The sequence below is a fragment of the Poecilia reticulata genome, chromosome 7 (genome assembly GCF_904066995.2).
Source record: "Poecilia reticulata chromosome 7, P_reticulata-male-v2, whole genome shotgun sequence".
Classification (NCBI taxonomy): Eukaryota; Metazoa; Chordata; class Actinopteri; order Cyprinodontiformes; family Poeciliidae; genus Poecilia; species Poecilia reticulata.
Window position 1 is genome coordinate 9774648 of NC_088836.1, and position 25034 is coordinate 9799681.

At 40.3% G+C, this 25034-nt stretch overlaps 1 protein-coding gene across 2 annotated transcripts; it reads left to right on the plus strand.

The window, feature by feature from the left end:
• The first annotated feature begins 13430 nt into the window (after nucleotides 1-13430).
• Nucleotides 13431-23691, plus strand: xpc (xeroderma pigmentosum, complementation group C). Of its 2 annotated transcripts, XM_081608816.1 has the most exons (15): nucleotides 13431-14212; nucleotides 15126-15254; nucleotides 15336-15431; nucleotides 15534-15630; nucleotides 16701-16785; nucleotides 16886-17043; nucleotides 17211-17331; nucleotides 17420-17509; nucleotides 18040-18891; nucleotides 19509-19669; nucleotides 20341-20422; nucleotides 20559-20690; nucleotides 21241-21410; nucleotides 21559-21652; nucleotides 21832-23691. In XM_081608816.1, exons 1-15 carry the CDS (start codon nucleotides 14101-14103, stop codon nucleotides 22162-22164), a joined length of 2712 nt encoding a protein of 903 aa, XP_081464942.1. In that variant the 5' UTR covers nucleotides 13431-14100; the 3' UTR covers nucleotides 22165-23691. The 2 variants fall into 2 exon arrangements, with proteins under 2 accessions (XP_081464942.1, XP_008411442.2); XM_008413220.3 differs by having other exon boundaries at nucleotides 15126-15431.
• The last annotated feature ends 1343 nt before the right edge of the window (nucleotides 23692-25034 follow it).

The following is a 25034-nucleotide window of genomic DNA, read 5'->3' on the forward strand; positions in this document are numbered from 1 at the left end:
TGCATAAAACAAAATATATAATGAAAATCAATTAACTATTTAAAATGTTAAAAATATATATTTTTTAAATGATAAAAACTATTTTAATAATGTTTTATTTTCGTATGCAGGTATGGTGGCTATGGGTAGATCAATATTTTTGATTGAGTCGTTTGTAAATTTAGGATACAGGATCACAAATTGGTGTTTGGTCTAGTAGCAAGTGTACAAAATCTGCTTGACAACCGCTAATCTTAAACTCGGTGCTGCTGCAAAGGAAAAGGCATCGTTTCTCGTTGGTGTTTGGGAGACAAAAGGATGTGCTTGGAGAAAAGTGACTGAGACAAGCCCATGAACATTATTGATTACAACTATTCAGGGGAACAATGCTTTTATTGGTTTTCAGCTCTGCCTGTGTGAATAAAAAAGTGCTTTTTGTGTGTGTGTGCGTGTGTGTGTGTGTGTGTGTGTGTGCGCGTGTGTGTGTGTGTGTGTGCTTCTAGATGATTATAGACTCACCAGGAAAAAAAAAAACACAATTTCAAATCCTGTGCTGTAGACGGACCTTTTCCAGACTCGGCCACCTCTTTGATCCTCCGTTTGTTCGCTTCCCCTGATGGTGCACAACATGCTGTGGTGTTCGACTGAGCAGAAATGGAACAAAAAAAAAAATTCAAAACATTTTTGAAAGTCTTTCTGGATATCTGGAGAACTAAAAGTCTGACACCACAATGGCACAGTCATGAGGGAGGTATTAGATGCTTCAATCTGAGACAAATAAATACAAATATGATCAAATCTCCAGGGTGATAAATGTAAAATATGTTTTGTTTTGTTTTTTCACTAGATCTAGAATATGTTGAATTAGGTTTCATAAACACCTTGACCTCTGAGGACAATTTTTATTTAAGTATACAAATATCCAAAATAAACACATAAGTACTTTTTTAAAATTAATTTCTGCATCATTGTCAGTTTCACACATGCAATCAGTCCTAAACCCACAGGATACCTTAGAAATGTCACACACTTTTGTTGTTACTGCAGTGTTATCAATCAAAAAAGTTGAAGGATGCAAGCTGTTTATATAGATTTTCTTTTTACAATCAATCCCAGCTCTCTTTTTTTTCTTTTTTTTTTTTTTTACAGCTGCTCTTTTCAAGGCTGTCTAAGCAGAGGCGAGACGCTCCGGCGTCTCATTCTCTGCTGTTGAGACGGCAACAAGAGGATCAGCAGCTCAGTTGACCCACAAAAGGTTAAAAATCTGATTTCTCTCTCTCTCTCTCTCTCTCTCTCTCTCTCTCTCTCTCTCTCTCTCTCTCTCTCTCTCTCTCTGTCTCCCCTGCTCTCTTGTAAATGTAACCAGTGACTCATACTAGGCCGCCTTCAAAGCCCGGCTCCTGCTTCCAAACAGTTTCTGGGCAAATGACCAATGCCATCAAAGAAAAAGGCTTTGATTCCCATGGCATGTTTATTGATCATAACGCAGCCTTTTGATATGTGCTGCTGGAAGAGGAGCTCTCCGCTGAATATCAATGAAGTCCTACTGACAGGCAGATAGAGTGGGAATATCATCAAGGGCCTATTCATATTTCATGTTTTTCTATTGCAGGCTGTTCTCCTCTGTTATGTTCAATTCCGCCTCAAACGTTTCATTTTCTGATGTATTTTCGTCTCTCACTTTTTTGACTTCTGCTTTCTTCCTCGCTCACCTTCTCTTACCCAACTAATGTTTTTGTATAATCACATCCAGTCAAGTGGAAGGAGTCTATTCTCCCTATTTTTTTGTTTTGTTTTGTTTTGGGTGTTTTGCTTCTTTTCAAAGGATCAAATGCCAAAAACAATGATCAGAAGTTGTTTTATTCTCTTCTTGGAGAAGTTATCTTTGAGAAAATAGTCCTAAACATTGATATATATATATATATATATATATATATTTTACCCTCTTCTTCAATTGAAGTGTTTAAAACATTAGTCATCTTCTCCAAAGCAAGCCTGTCCAGGAAAGCAAAACTATGCTTTTTACTTTAGGAGAAAGCTCTACATTGCTTTCTAAAGTGGCATCCATCTTCACAGATGCAGAGAAATTCATATTCTCCTCCTCAGATCGACTGCGACATGTTTGATTACAGCTGTAAAATCCCAGCTCCGCTTCATTGCTTCCTAATGCATCATCCATATCCACAATACAACACTACCCCTGTAAACATTTTGGACTTTTTATCACTGCTGTCAGCTTGTTTTCCAGTGTGTAAAAAGATCTGAGGTAAACTTCTGGGTTTTTTTGTTTTTGTTTTTTGTTTTTAATCTGAATGCCTTTAAACAGAATGCCTCCTCTGATTGTATGATGCAGGATTTTCCCCAGAAAATGTGGTAAGCACCATGGTAGGGGTGCCAAGACAGTCCAGCAGTGGGTCATTTTGTGTGTGTGTGTGTGTGTGTGTGTGTGTGTGTGTGTGTGTGTGTGTGTGTGTGTGTGTGTGTGTGTGTGTGTGTGTGTGTGTGTGTGTGTGTGTGTGTGTGTGTGTGTTATAGAATATTGAAAGTTGACAGGAAGTTTAAAAATATGACTAGGTATGACTAAGACTACAAACTGCTTCTTCAGGAAGCAAGAATCCTAAATATACCCGTTATCACCAAAATGCTTAACATTAGTATATTATTCATCAATCTGATGCAGTTTCATATTTATCCATTTGCACAATTGCCTTAAAGCCAAATAATTTTACGTAGTTTTACATAGCATCCATTTCCTCCTATGTTGTCTTTTCCTTAAATTGAAGAAATTAATTGATCCCATTTAAAAAAATGCTTTTGGTTTTGTTTAGTTTGGTATGCAAACCAGTGGATGTGCTTTTTGCATCATGCTGCTGATCTTGACTGAAGCAGCAGCCCCTGAGTATACGGTGAGGTCTCTCACAGTGTTTGTCATTCCGAGGCCTCTGGGACGCAGGTGGCTGACCATGTTTCATCAAGATTTTACAATCTGCAGGTTATCGTCCAACTGATTACCACAGTCTAGTTCTTTACCTCCGCTCAACAGAGTGCTGCAGCCATCGGCTGGAACGTGTCACACGGTTAGCCGACCCACCCATTGTTGTGTGGGTTTTTGCAATGTTGTCGTTGCAAATAGATTTATTTATTTATTTAGATCATAAATTAATAGCGTTCTGATGAAAAGACGATACACTTTGCCAAATTTTATGAACAGAGTTTTTTTTCTGTTCAACCACTTCTACTTATCTCACTGTGTTTTAGGCCTACAATTGAACTTGGAGGTCAAAGTTCTTTATATTAAAAAATAAAGCATCTGGATCCTCTACAAAATAAATGGGATTTGATTTTTCTGAACAGAAAAATCTACTCGTCTCAAAACACATCACAAAGCTCATTTGTGAATTAGGCTGTGATAGTTTAAGCACAGACATTTTATTAATTGTTAAAATGATAGCTTTCCGGTTACCTTATTAGCTCGTGCTGCTAATGTTGGCTAAGAGAAGCAGTCAGGGACACCAACCAAAGCAAGCTAATCCTATTGGTTTTCCTGACTGACACGGATTTTCAAATACTTGAGATAATATTACAAAATGCTACAACCAAAAGTTGCATTCGTAGATCATTATCTACCTCTCAAAAACAAATAAGGGGTTTAGAAACATTCATGATTTGTTCTGCCTCCTGTTTGTCCTCGTAAGCTGGATTGTCTGAGATCCTGATTAGAAACACAGGAAGAAAGAAGGATTCTGACTCGTAAAGTGAGAGGTCAGCAGCTTTCTGCTCAATATCCAATTTGGCTGTTGCACTGCACAAGGTATTGACAGGTGATTATTTAGTTTCACATCCGATGGCGGATATCCAGATATAAGTGAAGTAGCACAAATAAAACACCTTATGTTTGTGAACGTGTAGGAAAAAAAACAACATTTTTGACTTGCATTGACAAAAGTTAGTCTCTGTAGTTCTCTGACCTGCAACCAGAATGCGCCTGACCAGTGCGTGATGCATCTGAAACACAAAGGGGTACTTAGAAAATAGGGGTATGTAGATCTAAACCATGAGTTGCTATGGAAGGGAATATCATCTTAAAATGCTGTCAAAGTGGAGCTTTAATGGAGAGAATAAAAGGGGCTCTAACACAGAACCATGAGGAAATCCACAAGAGAGATGGGCTGAATATGAAACAGATTTATGGAAGCTTATTGCAAAACTTATTTTAGACTGCTGGAATCCTCCTAACGTTTCCCTGCAGTAGATTAATAGTCAGTGGTCCTCCAAAGTGGCAACAAGGTGCTTTAAAAAAAATACACCTGATTGATCCCTCTGGATCTGTAACAAATATATGATTATTTCTGAAAGAGTTCTGTGCTCTAAATGACCAAAAAGAAAATCCAAGTATTTTATTTGAATCCTGCAACTTCACAAACTCCTCTCTTCTTGTACTTTGATCCATGTTTACACCCATTAGTTGGTTGGACATTAGAGATTCAAGGATGGTGGATCCATCTCTTCACCCAGTTTCACGTCAGAAACTCTGTCAACACATAAAGAGTGAAGCTCAAAAATTAACATTCCTTGTTGTTTGTGAGACATTTGAGCAGAATGAATCCCGCTTTCGTTATGGTAAGCCATTTTATTTATTTTTTTATTAAGACAGCCACATTAATTAAAATGTCCTCTCATCCTTAAACATTAAGCAGATCTCGGTGATACATCTCAGCAGGTTTATGCAATATATGTCTAAAAATAATTCAGTTGAAGAACTGTTCAAACTTTTTTGTTCGGTCTGAATCCCACCTGTCTGTGAGCTCAGGCATTTATGAAGCGATTGCCATGAGCTGTCAAAATATGACTTGGACCATCTGTGATTTGAAAGCAAACCATCCGCACTGCCTTCCACTTTCGCTGTCTTTTACTCCACTTAATTAAACTTTATTATACCAGGCGTTTCAGAACAAACCCGTCTGACTCTTAATGGCCTTAAGAAAAGTAAATGATCCTTAACAGTGATTTTCTTTTAATCGAGAAGGAGGACTGGTGGGAGTGAGCCTGTATTAAGACATCCATTTTTTTTATTAGTTTCTTCTCGTTCTTTTGCCTCACTTAATACATTATTCCCTCCTCGCTTTTTATTAACCTTTCGGCTTTCCCCCTTTAGATGTCTCGCTCCTTCTGCCTCCCTCCTCCCCACCTCTTTAGTTTTCTCTTTCACACCTCTTTGCTTTTCCGTTTTCACTGCTGACAATTCCTTCATTTCCTCTCTCTCTTTCCCTCCGCTTCGTCTCTCTTGCACCCCTCACCTCCTTCTCTCATTTTCTCAACCGTCCCCTGTTCGACCCCCTCCTTCTCCTTCACCTTCACCTCCTCCTTCTTTGCCCGGCATGACGCGGGACCAGATCAAGGAACTGTGTTGCCTGGAGTAACGGGGATTGAGAGCGACGCGCTGGAATGCAACTCCAGCCGAGCCCCTGACAACAAGACGAAGAGGAGGTGGAGGAAGGGGTGGTTTAAACCAAGAACTTCCATTTGATTCACTTGCAGTGTTGTTCTCACTTTTTTTCCTTTATCTTGTCCTTTTCTCCCACTTTTTTCTTCTCTCACCTTGTCTGTCTTGTCCGCAGACATTTTTGATGTCTGTTTTACGGCTTCTGAAAACATTTTTCCTGTTGTTCCTCTCTTCCTCTGCCCTGTCTCTCCTTGTTCATCTGTCTCTCATCTTTTCTGGGGTTTTTTCGAGCTTGATTTTGTTATGTTCCTTCTTTTCTGATCCTTTCAGAGTCGGCCCAAGGCAGAAGCGATCTAGCAGCTGCTTAGACCAATGGGAGGCCCAAAAGAGCACACAAGAGTGGTGAACTCCTGCTTTACAAATGCGATACTTTGACTGCATTTAAGTGATTTATCAGCAGTAATCATGCTAAGCAAACCATGGGAGGATTAATCTAGTGGCGTACAAAAGTATTCACACTGTTGGACTTTTTCTCGTATTTTGTCACGTTACAGCCATCAGTGTAAGTAAGGGTGCCTCCACTGTTTAGTCCGCTATAATCAAATAATAGTGTGTTTGCCTACAGTCTGGTTCGTTTGGGGATGTGTGAATGTGCAACTAAATTCTGATCAAACTCTGGTTGCCTGAAACCTGCAGTAGGTCTCAGTTCGGTTCAAGTGAACTCTGGTGCGGTTTGAATTCATATGTGGATCCAAGCGAACCAGAGACCGCTCCAGAAGCAGGGAACTGACGGGGCAAGCAGGGCATTCTGGGTAAATGTAACCGAAACAAATGAGAGTCAAATGCCAGCAGGAGAAATAGCTCTTGGCCTCTTAGTCTGATTTTCCTAAGTGCAATTCTTTAGAAGACCTCTGATTTGAACAGATTTGACTCAGCGCCCTGTTCAATCCATCATCTGAAAACAGAAGGAGCGTGGACAAACTGTGAACGTAAACAAACACGGCCGTCCACCTGAGCTGAAAGGTGAGTCGGTGACTCTGGAGGAGCTGACCAGATCTACAGCTCAGGTGGGAGAATCCGTTGACTGTACATTTCTCACAAATCTGAACTTTGTGGACGTGGCATGATTGACAAATGAAATCCATAAGAAGTTTCATTTAAAAATTTGCCACAAGTAACATACAGCACAACTATAGGTGTTCTCCTCAGATGACACCGAATTGTTAGGTTTTCCCTTCCATGCAATACAAATAACACGTCACATCATCCTCAGTAAAACCTGGCGTCATGTGGTGGCGATACTTTCGTAAAGAAAGACTTCTGTTGAATCTAAGAGGGGGGGTCGGCTTCAGGGGGGTTGTGGTGGTCTGTCATAAACTCTCAATGAAATGAACTGAATTTTGACGTAAAATGAACAAAACTGAAGTGTTATACTTCGGCAGCCCTGTGTGTTCTGGTAGTCTGGGCCGGCGGCGAGGCTGTGCAGCCTCTCCTCTGTTTGTCTGCTCGTTCAGAGTGTAAATGCCAGTGAAAGAGACAGAGTGGGAGACACACGGGGAGGTGGAGGACAAACACATGGAGATGCTCATGGAATACACACACACACATGCACACAGACAGACAGACAGAGAGAGAGAGGGAGAGAGGTTTTGCCGCTCCAGCGTGCCACCACACACACTCTGCCTCTACTTTATCAGCAGAATGAAAGTGCATTCTGGCGGTATTTGAATGAGACAGAAAAGAGCCCTATTCAGCCCTGGTGCCCAGCTTTTATTAACACTGAGCGTCACCGAGGCGGCGACATAAGCCCCCCCTCCTCTCAAAACCCCATCTGTCTGCCACCCCCCCACCCCCTTCCCATCCCCTGCATACACACACTTTTCACGTTGCATCATATTCACAGATGGACTTCTCCTGTTCAGGTATGTTCCTGCTTTTACCATTTTTTTTTTTTTCGTCATTTCTAAGTTGACTCCTCCTCACTTGTGGGCTGCTGTTGCCTCACATACCCCCTCCACCTCTCCTCCTCTTTTCCCCCTCCTGTCCTTTTCCACCACACCTCCCTCCCTGCTCTCACTTTCTCCGCTTCTCCCTCTCTGACTGTTTGCCTCCGCGCCGCTGAATGGGAATACGCACAGATGCGTAAAGGGGCGGTCAGACTCCAGCACAACCACCGGTGGCAGCGGCGACCATCCACCTGTCTGATCCCGCTCGTTTTTTTGGTGTTGTTTTTTTTCTCTCTCTCTCTGCCCGGACAAGATCATCACGCACAAGGGGAAGGTGGGAGGGAAGCTATACTGTTTTGAAAGAAAAAAAAAAGGAGGGGGGGGGGTTGTATTTCTAACTGAGACCAACCGGACCTCCGTTTGTTCGGATCAGCCTCAGAGGTCCCAGAAGAACCGGACGGAGGACGCAGATGGAACAGAAGAGGATGAGGAGGAGGGGAGACACCGGTAAATGAGTCAGAGGAAGCGTGGATGCAAGTCTCCCTCCTGCTCCAGCTGCTGCTGCTGCTGCTGCTCCTCGATCCAGAAATAGCTGCAGCTCGTCAGGAGGTGGTGTGAGGAAGCGTCTGTAATGACGAGGTTTTGTTCGCAGAATAATCCGCCAGCTTTTGTGTTGTTTTTTTTTTGTGTGGTTTTTTGTTTGTTTTTTTTGCTTATTTATTTATTAGATCTCCCTCGTCGCCTCTATTTTGGGCTTCCGGCTTTGATGCCGCTCAGTCTGCTTGGGGTCGCACTAATTAAGGGCCTGATTGACAGCTCGGTAATTGGATTTATTTCATATCCGCTCCTTGAAGTTGTGAAACCTCTTAAGGCGAGACAAGAAAGAGAGAGGGGTTTTCAACCTCTGTTTCATTAGAAGGAGGGGATTGAAAAAAAATCCCCAACTTACCTGCTCTTGACTCTCAGAGGTTTGTGTTTTAAATGTTTTGATCTCGTTTTATTGCAGTTTCTTGTTTGTTTGTCTGGGGTTTTTTTTTTCAAATAGTGCTGGAATTTCAAAGGCCAAAGAGGTCAAGAAAGAACATTTTGCTATAGTCAGAAGATGCTGTTTCAGTCCTGCAGCTGAAGCACTAAACTACAGAACCGTGATTTGCAATATAAAAGCGTTATTCTCTTTTAAATCTCGCTTATGTAAAGAACCTGCAAAAAAAGTCTGAGAGACAGATCTCCACACAACTTCCACATATGAGGATATCGTTAAATAAACTTGGTGTACTTTGATTCGTAAACTTGCAATAAACTTTCTGCTAATTTACATTTAACGCTAACAATACTAATCTAATCTTTGATTGTCCTCAGACTTGCTCATGCGGATTTCTTTGCAGCAGATCGCTCCTGTGGAAGAGGACAACAGGTGCCACTGTTCTGCACTGGCGGGAGAAACATTTTCATTTTGAGCTTTTAGCTGCATTAGCTGCCACAAAACCCCCAAGTGAAAAAAGGAAATTGACTCATAATAACGCAAGTCATTAATTTCAGAATAAGACTAACGCCAATGATTATACCGACCGGAAATGTTTACTTGTAAATAGTTTTGCATGACTGCACCAGTTTAGAAATATTTAAAGAACTTTTGTTTTCTGTTCCATGTTCTTGCTGCACATCATTTGAGGACTCCAGGATCATCTTGAAATTTTAAAAACCTGGAGTAATATTCTGAAATAAACTAGCGATAGCTTAGTGTCCAAAGGTGGACTCTGTGCAACTCTGTCACCTGCGATGTGACTGTCCGCGGCGGTTAGCAGATGACTAACATTCCTGTTCACAGGAGAGATCACAAGACGCCGTTCAGTGTGATCCTAAGGACTCGTGCTGTTGGAAATGTGCCTCTAATGGGGATTTTTAACCTGTTGCCTAATCCTCTGACTCCCTAACATCCCTCCTGTTTGATGATTCGTCATGTGTTTCTCATTTAACCTGCACATTTAAAAAAAAAAAAAGTATCTTCTCATCAGCCCCGGGGTTATTCTGTATTTTCCGTTAATCTTTTAGAGGGCAAAGCATCAGCATGACTTCCTCTGGAGGTATCCATGTCCTTCACCTGCTGTCTGTTTCCCACTTCTGTTAGCCTGAGGTGGTTTTTGTTTGAAGTTGCTTCCTTCTATCATCACAGTTTCTGTCATCTTGTTTAAAAAAAAAATTAAAAATGGCAGTCTTCCCTATTCCCAGTTCACTGTATGGCTTTTTATTCCTATCTGACTGTGCTAATGGCTCATATAGGGATGGAAGCCATGCACTGCGCTGGGAGCAAAGCACACTGGGCCACAAACTCACCTCCCTCCTACACCTCACACACACGCACACACACACACACACACACACACACACACACACATCCTCACGACATTCACACACTTCCACTCACTGAAGGCAACAAATGCACAGACACGTTCAGACGCCTGTCTCAGAAGAAAAATATCCTTGCACATGCACTTCACAAATAAACATTTATGCATTTGTTTATGCGTATGCATGCGGTAGTTATGCATATGTATGCTGAGCGCCATTACAAACACTCCGAATGGAAATACCCTGCCCTCCCCGCCTCTCCCTCCCTCCCTCCTCGTCCCATCAGGCCCCTGCTGCAGCGAGTCAGTCTGAAGCTGTCAACTGTATCGGCTGACAGACGGTTCTCTGAAGTGAAGCACGCACATCTGCCACAGCATCCCGGCATGTTCGATCCAGAGCACAACAGAGATGGATGGAAATGATACTGAGAGGAAGCGGACTGGATTGATTCAGAACAGGGAGGGAGAGACGCGCTTTCAGGGGAACGACGCAGGCTTGTCACCACAGAATTCATTCTGTCATGCTCTTTTCCAGTTCAAACCGCTTTTCTTTTTTTTTGTTTTGTTTTCGTTTTTGTATTCAGAGATCTCTCAGGGATGAAACAATGTTTCAGGTGGGAGAACTTAAGGAGGTGTTTGGTGTGGAGATGATTTTAACCAGATTTCTTTTTTTTTTTTTTTGCAGCTGTGTTAACAGCCAGATGTCTTCCTGACAGAAACATGCATAGTAACGATGATTTATGCCACGCAACGAAAATGAAGGCATATTTATAAGATATTCATAATGCAGTTAGGCATAAAACAGATGCGCACTCGGAAACTGAGATGAATATTTCTATCTAAGACCAACTGATGAAGATGATTCGTTTTCCCCACTACGAAACATCACAAGAAACAGAAAGAATATGAAATCCAGCTCATCTGCTTTCCCTGAACACTGGCTTGATTAGCATGTCTTCACTTGACAGGTGACTTATTGACACTTGTCCATATTAAAGTTAAATCTTCAGTAAGTGTGATGTATTAGTCCTTTTTGATGTATCTGTTTCATCTCAAACCTTTGCGCTGTCGTAATGATTGTTTTGTGCAAAAAGTTTAGGGCAAGATTCACACTAAATGAGAGATTGCTCCTAAATTCACACCATTGTGCTAAATATTGACTGAGCACTTCACAAAGAACTGTATCAATATTTTAATTACAGATTTTATTTTGGCTTTACTTGAAGTTTGAACTCCTGATCCAGATGTTTTTATCATGATTATTTGGGGGAGGAATAACACAAAAAGCAAAGGGAGGGAAAAATGCACCGATTATTTGGCCAGACATCAGGATGGGTGATTTTTTTTTTGCCTTGATCAGCTTTGATTTGGGATCGCCTCCATCGAACACTAAAGTCTGAAATCATTTTCCCATCCAAGAACTTATGAAATTAAGAACAGTGAGAGCATGTTTCAATATCTAAAAATAAAAAATAAAAGTTTACAGACAGAGATGCACTGATCCAGCTTTTATGGGGCCAATATTGATTTTCAGCTTTATTTGGGGTCAGACCAATTGACAAATAGATTTTGATTTTGATCAGTTGAGCTTTTTTTCTAAAACAAAAAAAAAAGAAAAAAACAAGATAACAATTATCATTATTATTATTATTATTTAAGTTAAGAGTAAAAAGTGGTTTTGGATTCAACAGAAAATGACAAAATTTAAAAGACTGTCCAAATTTAGTCTACATTTTAGCATCAGAGCATATGTCTTCAACACATGTTTTTTTTTAAATTTCATTAAACTGAATGAAGGACATCAATTGTTGTTTTTGGAAAGATGTGCTCGACCTCAAAGTCAAAATGTTTTTTTATTGAAGATGCACTGATTAACAGGCTAGAGATCAGCTCCAATCTCTGATATCAAATTCTAAAAAAAATTCTTCCCAGCCAGAAACAATCTCGATTCCACTTTTTTTTTATCTTAAAAATATGATTCATAAAACAAAACGTGCTACAAGTGGGTTGATAGAGATAGTAGTTTTGAATCAGATAAAAAAAATGGAGGAATATCAAAGTAGTGTGTATCATGTTCTGCTATTTGATTTTTGTTTAGCTCAAAAGAAATTGCACAGAAGTGTGTGCTGTTTGTGTTGTTTTCTGTTTGCATAGATAATGTAAAAAGAAAAGGAACTCTTCAAATTTTCAGTATTTGAATTGCAAATCAGTGATTACAAAAAAAAACAGGCCAGCTGAAGGAACGATAAGCCCATCTATAAAAGTTATCAACTGGTTTTTATTTCAATATAATGAACGTTTGGGCTAAAATTACACTATCACATGTAGTTCAAGTCATTTTTATAGATGCCACTTTGCACAAGATTAATGTTATAATGTAATCTAGTTAAAAAAAATAGTGATAGCGTTCAGCTCAATAGGTAATAGCTAAATTTCATAGCTGACAGCTGATTTTAATTGGCTTTAATTTGTCTCTCAGCGGGGAAGCTTTTCTGCAGCTGTGCTCGTGATTCACTTCTTTATAGTTAAATGCCATAAATGTAAAAATGAACTCCTTGCCTGCGCAGAATCCTAAGTGAGGCTCGCTTTTTTATAGAATTCAATGACTGCTCTCAATATGTCACTGAGGGAAATAAATTGAAGACAACACTTAAATATCAAGAGTAGGAGGACTCAGTTTAAGCGCTTCAAAGGTCTTCATACATGGCAAGCTGATTTATTATGTATTAGACAGGATCCTCTGAGCAGATATCTATAATTTAGTTTCTTCTTGTCAAAATGAACATTTCAGATCAACTGAAAGTGAAATGTGTTGTCAACAATCCACGTTCCTAACGTTTCAGATTTCATTGTTTGTAGGAATGTCGTTTTCCATGTAGGGAAATAGCATTTATATCAGAATGAACATTAAGGATGTGTTTTAAAAGAGCTCCAGAGAAAACTCACATTGTCACCATAGTGATAAGTTTTACTATTTGTATCCATAGTGAGGGAAAGAACTGCTCCAGATTTCTAAATCCATCATTTTAAGTCTCCATTTGATTTAGTAAAGATATATATAGAGGTAAACAATGATTAGGTGAATTAACGTGTCAAAAGAGTCTGGTAGTTTTATTATCTATTTTTTAAATCAGTCATTCTTGCAGCAACAATTAAGTTCAATTGTGACATTTCCTTTAGAAATATGTGCAAGTTTCAATAAAACTTTTTTCATATAAAACAGATGTGTGAAAACCATTGAAAATAATTTTAATTCCATGTATGAAGACTGTGAATAAATGGAGCTTGAAACTTGGTTAACATCAATGGGAATATTGACAATTTTGATTCTAGGCAGAATGAAAATACTTCCTAGGACCTGGAATTGTCAGTCAATGGATTGACTTAGAGGAAATGTACCATTCATATCCGCAATATCCAAGCTAGTCTTTTAGAGTAAAAACAGTCGGTTAAACTTTTTAAAGCATGTTGCCTCCTGGCAGAGGCAGATTGTGGCTGCTCATGAAGTTGGGATTTCACACATTAACCAAAAAGCAACAGAATCACAGATGTTATGCATCTGTGGCAAACATAACATTTAGTTCCTGTTTTCAAGCATCTGTATTCCAAGAATTAGCTGATTCTATAGTACAACGTTTTCCTGATTAAATTTTAATGGTTTTGAGAACACTGTAACATCGCTCATGCTCTGGAGTGAGTGAAAGACATTCATAAATGAAGAAACTGAAGGACAAATAAAGAAAGCATGCATTTAAATAAAAGTAACAAATTAATCTCTGTTGCAGACTTAAAAAAAATAAGATGTCTAAAACCGAATTTTAGACATCTTTTTATTTCAGTTAATGTCAGTAAGAATCTCTTCAGTATTGGTGTCTACTGTTGAAAGTGCGATTTGATTATATTTAACAACAGCCTTGCACAAGGAAGAAGTTTTTCGTGATAGTTTTATGTAAAGTGAGGTGCAACACTGCCGCTTAGTGTTTGAATGAGACATTACAATTGAATACATAAGCTTGACTGTATTTAAGATACTTGGTACACATTTATACAATAATTTAAGAGACAATAATTTAAGGGTTAATATAGGCTGGTTCACTATAGAACTCCCGTGGTTTAGAAGAAGCAAATTCATCTCTTTCTGGAATTTATTTCCAGCGGAACAAAATGACGACTCTAGCGGAAATGATGTCACGGTCCGGCCCCCAAAACAGCAACCGGGGTCTCTGATGTTATGAAAACTCCTCAAAGAAATGTTGAGTAACTGCCTGCTCCTTCGGCGTTACACAAGATCACGTGGAGAGGTTAGTATCAGCTACTCTAGTAGTTGACCAAACAAAACCTCCAGGAAATAGTCTGGACTGAGAGAAGACACCAGGCGGGCGGCATGGCCAGGCGGGGAAAGTGTGCAGAGACGGAGGCCGATACAAAGAAGCCGAAGCAGGTGCTGAACGCAGCAGGCAGAGGAGCAAAGACGAGAGGCAGGAAGAAAGCTCCAGGTATTAAAAGTCAGGGATGCAAATCTGACGTGCTTTTTATCAGTAGTAGCTGTAGCTTTGCAAGGGTTGCTGCTGGCATCCAGAAAACGGTAATAGATATGTAAATCTGTATCTGAGATCATTGTTTCAGCAGCAGAGTGAGTAAATATTATTAATTTACCTCTAATTGACATCCAAAGTATATTTCCAGTTGTGCAGAACATTGTAACTTTCACATTCATTTTTGCAGGACATGAAGAAAACAGAGTTTGTTATTGCGATTTGATTGTTGTTGTTTTAAATCAAGCCCCCTACTTGTTGTAAATTAACATTTTTATTGAATCCCTCTTTATTGTGCACATGTGTTTATATTTTCACGCTGCTGGCATAAGCAGACAGTTTGAGCTTTCAGTGCAGGTGCGTGGATGAATGGTGTGCATGGTTACTGGAGTGGATCTGCTGTCCCACATGCACATCTGTGCTCCACTTCATCAAAACACAACGCACAATGCTTTACTTCAGTACGAAACATGAAAGATTGGAGTTTTATAGTCTAACTGGTCTGTCCATTGGTTTTATTTTAGTTTTTCTCCCCGGTTTTACAGCTTCACAAAGGTGTTGTTCAGATGTTCACACGCACTCATCGTACACATGGATTTTGTGTTCATTTTAGGTTTTTCAAAAGTAATTTAAACTCTGTTCAATGCAACAAATAATTTTGATACATTTGGAATACAAGTTTCGATCTGTTGCAATATTTTTTGAAGCCACCTTAAGATCCTTTTCAAAAACGTGTGAATTGGGGCCTTAAAAATGGATTAATCCAAAGAAAAATATCACATTTAATGAGCTTACTTGACAATCAGTTCAAATGTGTTTATTCTGATTGACACTGTACTTTATTTTTTATTGTCAATTTTTTTGGGGGGGCTAGAAAATGATCCCGCAGAAAAAGAGGAGAAGCTTGAGAGGAAGGTCAACCCCAAACCACGTATGCCTTCAAAACGTGCAGCGCAGAATAAATCCTCTCCAACCACCAACACCAGCTCTGACAGTAAAACCAGTAAGTACTTCCAGTCTCCGTCCAAGGAGGAGGTCAAAAGTGAAGACGACTTTGAGATGCCGACTGCTGCGCCACCCGTAGTTAAGAAGAGCACCAAGAAACCAGAGGAGGAAGAAGAAAAAGAGGAGGAGGAAGAGGATGATAGTGAGGATGAGGATGACTGGGAGGAAGTGGAAGGTAGGTGTGGAAATTCAGAGATTTGATGGTGTGAGCTGACGGTTGGAAAGGAATCTGAAAACACTGGGTTTGTTGTTGTGCGCGTGTGTGTGTGTGGATCAGAGCTGGCCGAGCCACTGGGTCCGGCTGAAACACCAGAACCCGTCCTGCCGTCTCAGCCTGTAGAGATCGAGATCGAGACCGCAGAAGTCAGAAAGCAGTGAGTAGACATGTGCAGGAACGATTAGAAATACTTCAAATATTTTTGCTTTAGTGTTATTTTTAATTCTAATTTATAACAAAATGATTACAACGTTGAAATAATAGTTTACACCCCTTTACCTCTCACCCCCAAAAACACTTACATGCAAGTCAATGGGTTCAAGAGGACACCGCTGTCCTCATGCCTGTTGAGGGGGTTTAAAGATGGATGATTTCATGAGCTTTGGGTTTTATAGCAAACATACAGATAATTACAAAAGTATTCTCACCCCATGGTCTTTTTCAAATCTTATTGTGTTAAAATATGGCCTGTAATAGACAAAATTAGTAAAATGAAATGTGGAAGGAAAACGATTCACGGTTTTCTGAAGCTTTCATAAACAAAGGTCTGAAAAGTGTGGAGTGCATTTGTATTCAACTCACCACCTCCAAATCCACACTTTGCTGAACCAGTTGGATTTGAGTCTTGACTTTGACTAGGACATTATAGTTCATAAATGAGCTTTGATGTGAAACTGTTAATCATAAGCATAGCCCTGACTGTATGTGCAGATGCCTTTTCCTGCTGAAAGGTGAACACTCACAACATAATCAGTCCAGGGGCCACAAATGTAACAAAACGTCCAAAAAACTGCAAAACATTCGAAACACTGAGTTCCTTTGAATCAAGGCTAAAAACCCACCTGTTTAGAGTAGTAAACAGAACATGGATCAGTGTGTTTGATGTGCATTGACTTGAGGATTTTGAGGATGGCATTGAAACAAAATGAAATGCTTGTTTCATAAATAGTGACACAGATTTTTTTTAATGATGTAACAGACTTTGAACTGCCTTGCTGCTGAAATGCGCTGTACCAATAAACTTGGCTTGATTTGACAAACGTCCTCTGGGCTGCACTTTGTACAGCCGTGCTCTAAACATTCTGAAGTCTCATACATTTTAAATTTAAACACAGGTGGTTACAGTTCTAGGTTTTTTAACCTTTATGACAGATATACAAACTGCAATATCTCCATTTTACATGACTGTGAGCTAAAAGCAAGTGTTTGTTTCTGACGTTCTGCTAGGAAGAAGAGGCAGGCGGAGTTTGAGACGTACCTCAGGCGAATGATGAAGCGGTTCAAGAAGGACCTGGTGATAGACACACACAAGGTGAAAACACCGTGCACATCTCTTTCCTCTCCTTTGGCCTCGTTTGTCGGCGCGGCGGGGGTGTCCGATCTTCACCGACCTCTGACCTCCGGTGTTTCAGGTCCACCTCCTGTGCCTTCTAGCTAACGGGATGTTCCGCAACAGGCTGTGCAGCGAACCGGACCTGCTGGCTGTCGCTCTGTCTCTGCTGCCCCCGCACTTCTGCACGGTGGCGAGGCAGCGCATTGACCAGAACTACCTCTCTGGACTCCTCAAGTGGTGTGTGTGAATGTGTTGAACTTTGAATTTTTTTTTTTTTTTTTTAAACCCAAAACTCTAAATGTCCTTAAACTCTGCCAATCATGTGAAGGTTTACATTGTAATCTTCAAAGTATTGTTGAGGATTGTATTTATTTTATCATATTCTACCTTTTTGCCCCTTTTAGGTTTAGCGCGACCTTCACCCTCGACCCCAGTCTTCCCACTGAGGAGCGTCCGGACCCTCAGGCTCTCCTGGAGAGACGACTGGGAAGCCTCTCAGCCAGAGACCATCAGGAGATGACTCATGTTGGTGTTTTTACCCCTGCCCAATGCAATCCATTTACAATAAATAATAGTTTCAGCATTAATTCCATGTATTTTGTTTTTCCTGCAGCTTTTCCTGTTGTTCCTGAGGTCTCTGCAGCTCTTCTGCCGACTGGTTCTTTCTCTGCACCCAGTTCCTTTCAAGCCTCCATCCTCAAAGGTGATAGATAGTATTTTGCTAACTTCATGTTGCTGGACGTGTTCTGCTTGGATGATTTCTTGATTCTGCAGGTCAGGCAGTAGCTACTGAGTGTAGCTACTGATATTGACCTCCATCTTTCAAAAGAATGCTTAAATAGTTGCTTTATTATAGGTTCATTATAGGAGCTACTTCTCATTGCAACGCTGGTAAAAACTTAGTTAAAGGGTTAAAAGAGGAGCCATGTTGTGATGACTTTCTGAAGGCAAAGTTTCAGGAAAAACAAGGAGTTTTTAAAGAGACAGAGCCCCAACTTCAAGGTGCTAAATTATGAAATCTGTCATATTTGATGGAGCATTTTGATAAGAAATGGATGTAAAACAGTTGATTTTGCGATTGATTTATTCTGTGTGGCTTGAAAACACATGATACTGCTCCTTTAACGTCAACATTAGCTTGATCTGAAACATTTAGGCGTGACAAAATGACTAAAGCTTGGAGAAAGCTTTAGAGGCATGACTGTAATAACCATAAATATCAAATTTTCCCAGTCCAAAGGGGCTAGAACATCAACTGGAGCCCCAGAACGTTGCCAGTCGAGCCAGGAAAGCTCCAAGAGCAACTCTCCTGAGACAAAAGTTTCTCCAGGCACCAAGAGACCAGCTCAAGGTGAGAAAGTCAAAGGGAGCAGCGGAGGCAAGAAAGCAAAAAGGAAAGAAATGAAGGAGGAGAAAGAGGAGAAGCCCGTGTTATCTGGAGGCCAGAGACCAAAAAACTCCAAACGCCGCAGCGTCGCCTCAAAGGTCAGCTACAAAGAGGAGAGCAACAGTGAGGCAGATGAGGAAGAAGAAGAGGAAGCTAGTGACGCCGAGAAATATCAGGAATCCAGCGAGGACGATTTTGAAACCAGCACCAAACCTGAGAGAAAGAGGACAGGGAACAGAAAGAGCTCTGAGAAGACCTCAAGAACCCAAGGCGCTCGAAAGAGAAGAAGAACCGGCGGGAAAAACGAGGACGGTGAGTGGGAGGAGGGTAAAGAGGAGGATGATGAAGACGAAGGCGCTACGAGCAACAGAGTGAAGAGACGGAGCGGGCAGAGGAAAGACGGACCCGGAGCGGACGAGTGGTTGGAGGTCTACCTGGACAAATCATCTGCATGGGTGTGCATAGACGTGGAGCACGGAGTCGGAGTTCCCCACCTCTGCTCGCAGAACGCCACCGCGCCGCTGACCTACGTGGTGGCAGTGGACGGAGACGGCTTCCTGAAGGACCTGGGCAGGAAGTATGACCCTACCTGGATGACGGCGTCCCGGAAGAGGCGGGTGGACGATGAGTGGTGGGAGGACACACTGGAGCCGTTCCTGGGTCCAGAGGACGAGCGGGACAAAAGGGAGGAGAAGGAGGTATGTCCAAACAATCGACTACAAACGCTTCATGAATTATTTTCTCAACCCTTTAAATTTTGTTGCTTTTTATTATTATTATTATTATTTTAATTATTTGCTCTTTGTAGTAAATCCAGTGCTTGTAAAACCATTTATTTCTCTTGAACTCCTGCGCTTTGGCTCAAACTGTGATGAGTATTATTGGGATTTCATGTGATAGATCAATACAGATGTGAACAACTGTGAACTGGAATGAAAATGATCCATAGTTTTCCAAAGATTTCTACTAATAGAAATCTGAAGTGTATTTGTTATTTCTGTTAAGCCCTTTTAAGTTTGATACCCATTAAATAACCAACCATAAGAACCAATCGCCATCAAAGTCACCTTGTTAGTAAATGGAGTCTGCTAATGTGTCATATAATCCAATTTTAAATCCAGCATTTCCTTAAAGACCAGCACTTCAAGAGGCGTGGCGTTACTGCAAACATTTGGCTAAATTATGTGTGATGTGGCAAATTAGGTTAATTGTGAATGATCTGAAAGGTTGTGTCAAGGAAAAGAAAATGCATGCTTTATGCGTTTACTCATAAATAAACTGTGTGTATTTTTGATCATTTCACCTCCCTTCCCAGCTCCAGAGCAAGCTGCTGAACAAACCTATGCCGACCTCCATAGCGGAGTATAAGAACCATCCTCTGTACGCCTTAAAGAGACACCTGCTGAAGTACGAGGCCCTCTATCCTCCCACAGCCGCTGTGCTCGGATACTGCAGAGGAGAACCGGTGTACTCCAGGTCAGTTCTACCCCTGTCCTTATTGATCTGGTACACAGATGTTGCACACATTTATACATTTACACCTTTAATGCTGCGGGGAGATCAGCTGTACTGAGCCAGGAGTTGGATATGAGTATCTAAAATGTTCGGTAGCCTGCAGAAGTTTTATGCAGTCGTTAGCAGTTTGGAGCTTAATTAGGTTTCCTTTTTTGCATAAAACCAAAAAACTGGATCATTTCTAAACAGGAACAAGCTTGTCGACTAGGGTTCTACTGTAAATATTGCCCTAAAGATGGAAGGATGTTTTTCTGTGACCACCTGATGGTGCTGGGCTGTTCTTAAAGTTGTTCTTCTCCATTTCTCAGTCCTCAGTTAATGTTACTTTAATATTGCACCTTTATTAGAAATACACCTAAAAGTTTTCAGTAAGGTGCTTTACAGAGCAAATACCCCAAATAGTAATAAAGAGAATATGATTATATTTAGACACATGTAGTATATATTTAAAAGAAAACCATAGGATACACTTTTAAAGACAAATTAGGGTAAAAGAGAAAAATAAAATAATTCATTTTCTGTCATCATCAGTCATGAGTGACTGCATCTGGTGGTTTCGCTTTGCCAGCATGAAAAGAATTTGAAAAATGGGGGAGGAAAAAAAAAAAAAATTCTGTCCTCTTCTTTGTTAGAGATTGTGTGCACACCCTCCACTCCAGAGAAACCTGGCTGAAGGAAGCTAGAACCGTCCGACTTGGAGAGGAGCCGTACAAGGTGACACCACAGCTGAATCCTGTTGGCCTCTGAAATTCGAGGAAGCCTTTAAATGAAAACACGGTTCTACTCTCGTGTTTTAAATATGTCCGAACGACATCTAGATACAACTTCTTTTTAATGTTTCTGTTATCAGATGGTGAAAGGCTTCTCCAACCGTTCCAGAAAGGCCAGGATGATGTCCGAGATGAAGAACGTGAATGACCTTCCTCTGTTTGGAGAATGGCAGACTGAAGAATACCAGCCACCCATAGCTGTGGATGGGAAGGTAGCTGCCTCAAAAAGAAACACACAGTTGTGCTCATATGTTTGCAAACCCTGATTTATTTATTTATTTATTTTTTGGTCAATCTTTTAAAGAACATGAAATTGCAACAAGGTGGGAAATTATTGGAAACAACAAAAATTTCCATCATATCTGCAAAGATGATTATTCAAGATGCAAAGAAGAACACTTAAAAGTTGCCCGCCTGTTTGCAATACGCACGATAAAGAGCCACTTGAAGAAAAGCCAATATTACGCTATAATTCACAGAGACACGTTTACGGGGGAACTTTACTGCCCATAAGTCAAGAGCACACATTTTCAATTTGAAAGCAGAGTTTCATTTCTTTGTTCTCAAAACTTGTAATGCTTGCACTCAAAACTTCTGCTCTCTTCCAGTTCCAGCCAATACAATGAAAGTGCTAAACTGTACATCTGTGAAATCCCATCAGCAGTGTGTCCTATCCCATTTAAAGAGGGCAAATTAACATAGAAACATGCAACATTTTCGGCACAGTTCTCTTGTCATTTACTCCCTCTGTGTCCCATTCAGGTCCCCCGTAATGATTACGGTAACGTCTACATGTTTAAAGCCTGTATGATCCCAGTGGGCTGCGTTCACCTGAGGCTGCCCAACCTGCACCGCGTGGCTAGGAAGCTGGACCTGGATGCTGCGCCCGCGGTCACAGGATTCGACTGCCACGGAGGATACTCACACGCTGTGTAAGACCCGACGGCGGGCTTGCACACGCTGCCACAACAGCAGCAGATGCTTTACTTTAACCTACAAGTTCCAGCTTTACCTTTTTGAATTTCCTCATCGTGTATTTGATCATTTAGTAAATGAATAATTGATTTCTCTGCGTTTCAGGACTGATGGTTACATAGTGTGTGAAGAGGATGAGGAGGTCCTCCGAGCTGCCTGGGTGGAAGAGCAGGAGATTCAGAAACAGAAGGAAAAAGAGGTGTGGATCTTTCTGGGGTTCGTTTTTACTGAGTGGACGTTTTGAACTTCAGGTTTCCCACGAGGTCGAAATGAGCGGAAGATTCTGGGTGTCGGTTATTCCTCTGCGTAAATGTTTGATCCGACTGTGCATTTGTACTTCTATCTGAATGTGTAAACATCTTTCTTTCTGCCTCCCAGAAAAAGGAGAAGAGAGCGATCGCCAGCTGGACTCTGCTGGTGAAGGGACTCCTGATCAGAGAGAGGCTGAAGCAGCGCTACAGTCAGAGGAGCCAGGGCTTGGGGAGCCTCGCTCCCGGAGAGGAAGCTGGAGGTTTCTCCTCTGATGAGGACGGGGTCGAAGTGGATTCTCCCGCAGCCAAAACGGCATCTGAGACTCTGGCGCTGTCCTGGCCCCAAAACAGACAAGCAGAGGAGGACGCAGGTCCAGGAAAACAGAAGAAGAAGAAGACGACGACAAAGCGAGAGAAGAAGGGTCAAGAGAAACATTTATTTCCTTTTGAGAAAGTTTAAAGCTAGAAACCAAACATCAATGATTTTTTTGGTAAAAAAAAAAAAAAAAGTGAATCAACAAAGCACTAAACTGAACACTTCCATAATTTTCTTGCTTTGGTAGCAGGATGTAATGCTTCTCAGGAGCTGATGCCACAAATTTGAGCAAGACTGAACAAAAAGAGGAGGCGAAGAAAGGAGAGGAATGTTTCTTTCCTCTGTGATGCTTTTTTTGTATTTGCTTGTTCACTTTACAATAGTCTGACGTTTGGAGCCAGCAGGAATGCACTTCTTAACAACCTTTCTGTAGAGAAAACAAACACAGTATGAATGTAAAAAAAAAAAAAAGTGTCCTTCAGGTTAAAGTGTTCAAATCATCTCACTGCTGCTGGTTAGATGTGGCTGGTTGGTTTAGCATTTACTGTGTCTGTTGGTGAAGATGTGTGCAATACATTGCACATTATATTTTGTTGCAGCAGTATAATCTCACACTTAAGTATTTTCAGCATTTATAGAGATCTTTTACCTCCCGCAGCGTTTTTTTCTCGCTGTGCACAGCATCAAGATAAACCTGTGTCCTCCACCAAGTTGTTGTTTTAAACTTTTTAATCGCAACTCTGTAGATATTGAAAAGTTCCAATAAGCTTTTTTTTTTGTGCGGCTATTTCCTGACTTTTTGATCAACACATATGCCTTACTTGAATGTCTTCTCGTTTTTCCCCATTTCGAAGAGAAGAAAAGAGAAAAAGCCCTCTGTTTCGCAACATATTTAAACCCCAGGGGAGCAGGTTGTCATGGTTTGCTTATACTTCTGAATAATGCTATTTTAAATGAATTGTTAGAGATGTTAATAAATGTTGGATTGTATGCCCCCACTGAATCAGCTAAAAGGCTGCATTTCTTTAATTTTTCAGTGTGAGATTATACTGCTGTGGCATTAAAGGAATTTACTGGCTTTTTAACACAATTTTCCCAATAATTGTACAATTTGCAGCCGATTATAATGTGTTGAAGATAATTACAGTGGTTGGTTGAATTGTATTGCTGGTTGTCTGCTGATCCACCAGTTGTTCTTTTTTTTTGTTTTCTATATAAATGAATCTGCAACAAAAACAAGACGATGGAAATTCAGGGAGGACCAAAAGTCCTGCTGTGTTTATTTAACCTCCGATTGTACAGATTTGTCCATTTTAACGCAATCACTGACATTTAGCATTGATGTGAATCGGTTTTGGTTTGTTAGGTGGAAAAGCACTTGATGATCAAAGAGCAGGCTGAGTTTTAAAGTTCAGAATGTCCTCCTCCTTTGAAAATGTCCTCTTGCTTATGTGCTCCATTCTTTCAAGGAATTTTTATTTTCAAACAGATTCCTTTGTGCCACTTTCCACATTTGTCTTTGTATTTTTTGTCACTTTTTCTCAACTTTAATTTCTACAATATTTTTGTACATGAGGTGACGGTAACTGTAATGAAACTAGTAATGTGTTTTTCTATGAAAAGTATTTTTGTAAGAAATGTTATGAGTAAAAAGCAAAATAACCAAAATAATTAATGAAGTCTCTTTTTTTTCCCTAAGCATTTACAAGACAAACAGAGTTATCAAGTTTTAAACCTCTAAGCAAAGGGCAGATCTGAGATCATTTGACTTGAAGCAAAACCCTCTTGTGCAAACTGTACAAGAATATTGATTAGATTAGGCATCATAGATGTTGGAACATTTACTGCATATTTTCACTCCACACAAAGTCCTCATTTATTCTATTACTTTATTAATGCATTGATATAATAGTTGCCTAGTTGCAATTAACATTAAAATTTTCCTAGATAGATGCTAATTGAGTAATTTTTATGATCTTAAGATAAACTGAAGCAGGATTACAAATAATGATCTACAAACAGCATCCTGAAGTCTGTTATTGTTTCTTGATTCTCACACTTGTCTTGATGTCCATGTGTTGTGGTTTTATCTGTGTTTCTTCAAAGTTTCTTTATCAGGGGAGGCTGATTGGGAGGTATTTGTGTACAGTGAACTGACGGTTCCAGTACTTTCTGGTGAATTTTGCAGCTGATTCATTTATTAAAATAAATAAATTACTCATCTAGTGAATGTGAATATGAGAAACTTGAAATACACTTTAAACTTAGATTTGAAACTTCAATGTCTGGCTTCAACTTTTTTAGTTTTTTTTGTTTTACCCATTTTGTCAAGTTACAACTACAACACTCAATGCATTTTAGTAGCATTGAAAAGTGGAAGGAAAACTACTCTTGTTCTCTGTTGTTTACTATTTAAAAACTGAAAAGTGTGGTGTACATTTGTTTGCAGACACATTTGATCTAATCCATCTAAATAGAATGAGGTGCAAACTAGCTGCATTCAGAATTGAAGATCTTTTTGGCCTACGTGCAAAACTAACACTAGATATGACACATAATTACAGTAAAACATGATGGGGGCGTCATCATCTTACAACCACTGGGACAGGGAAGGCGGTCAGAGATGATGACTGCCTTCCCTGAGGATAGATGAAGCAAAAATACAAGGGAACGTTGAAAGAAAATAAGTTAGATGCCCTACCAGGCTTGAGAATAGGACAGTAGAAGAACAACCGTAAACACAGTCGGTATCTTGAAAAATTCAGGACCAGAGGATTTGTTTTCTACTGCTTGAACAATAAAACTGAACTTTGGTTAATGTAAGCAAAAACTCCAGAGACATAAAAGCTACTGCACACTTTTCTTTTATTGAACTTTCCTTTAAAGCCCCGGCTGCTTTGAAACCCGAATACAAAGGAAACGTACCACTCTTGTCGAATGTGAAATATAAACAGTTGCAGCGTTAAGCACATTAAACCTACCTCCTCAGCAGTTCCAGACCTATTATCTCTGTA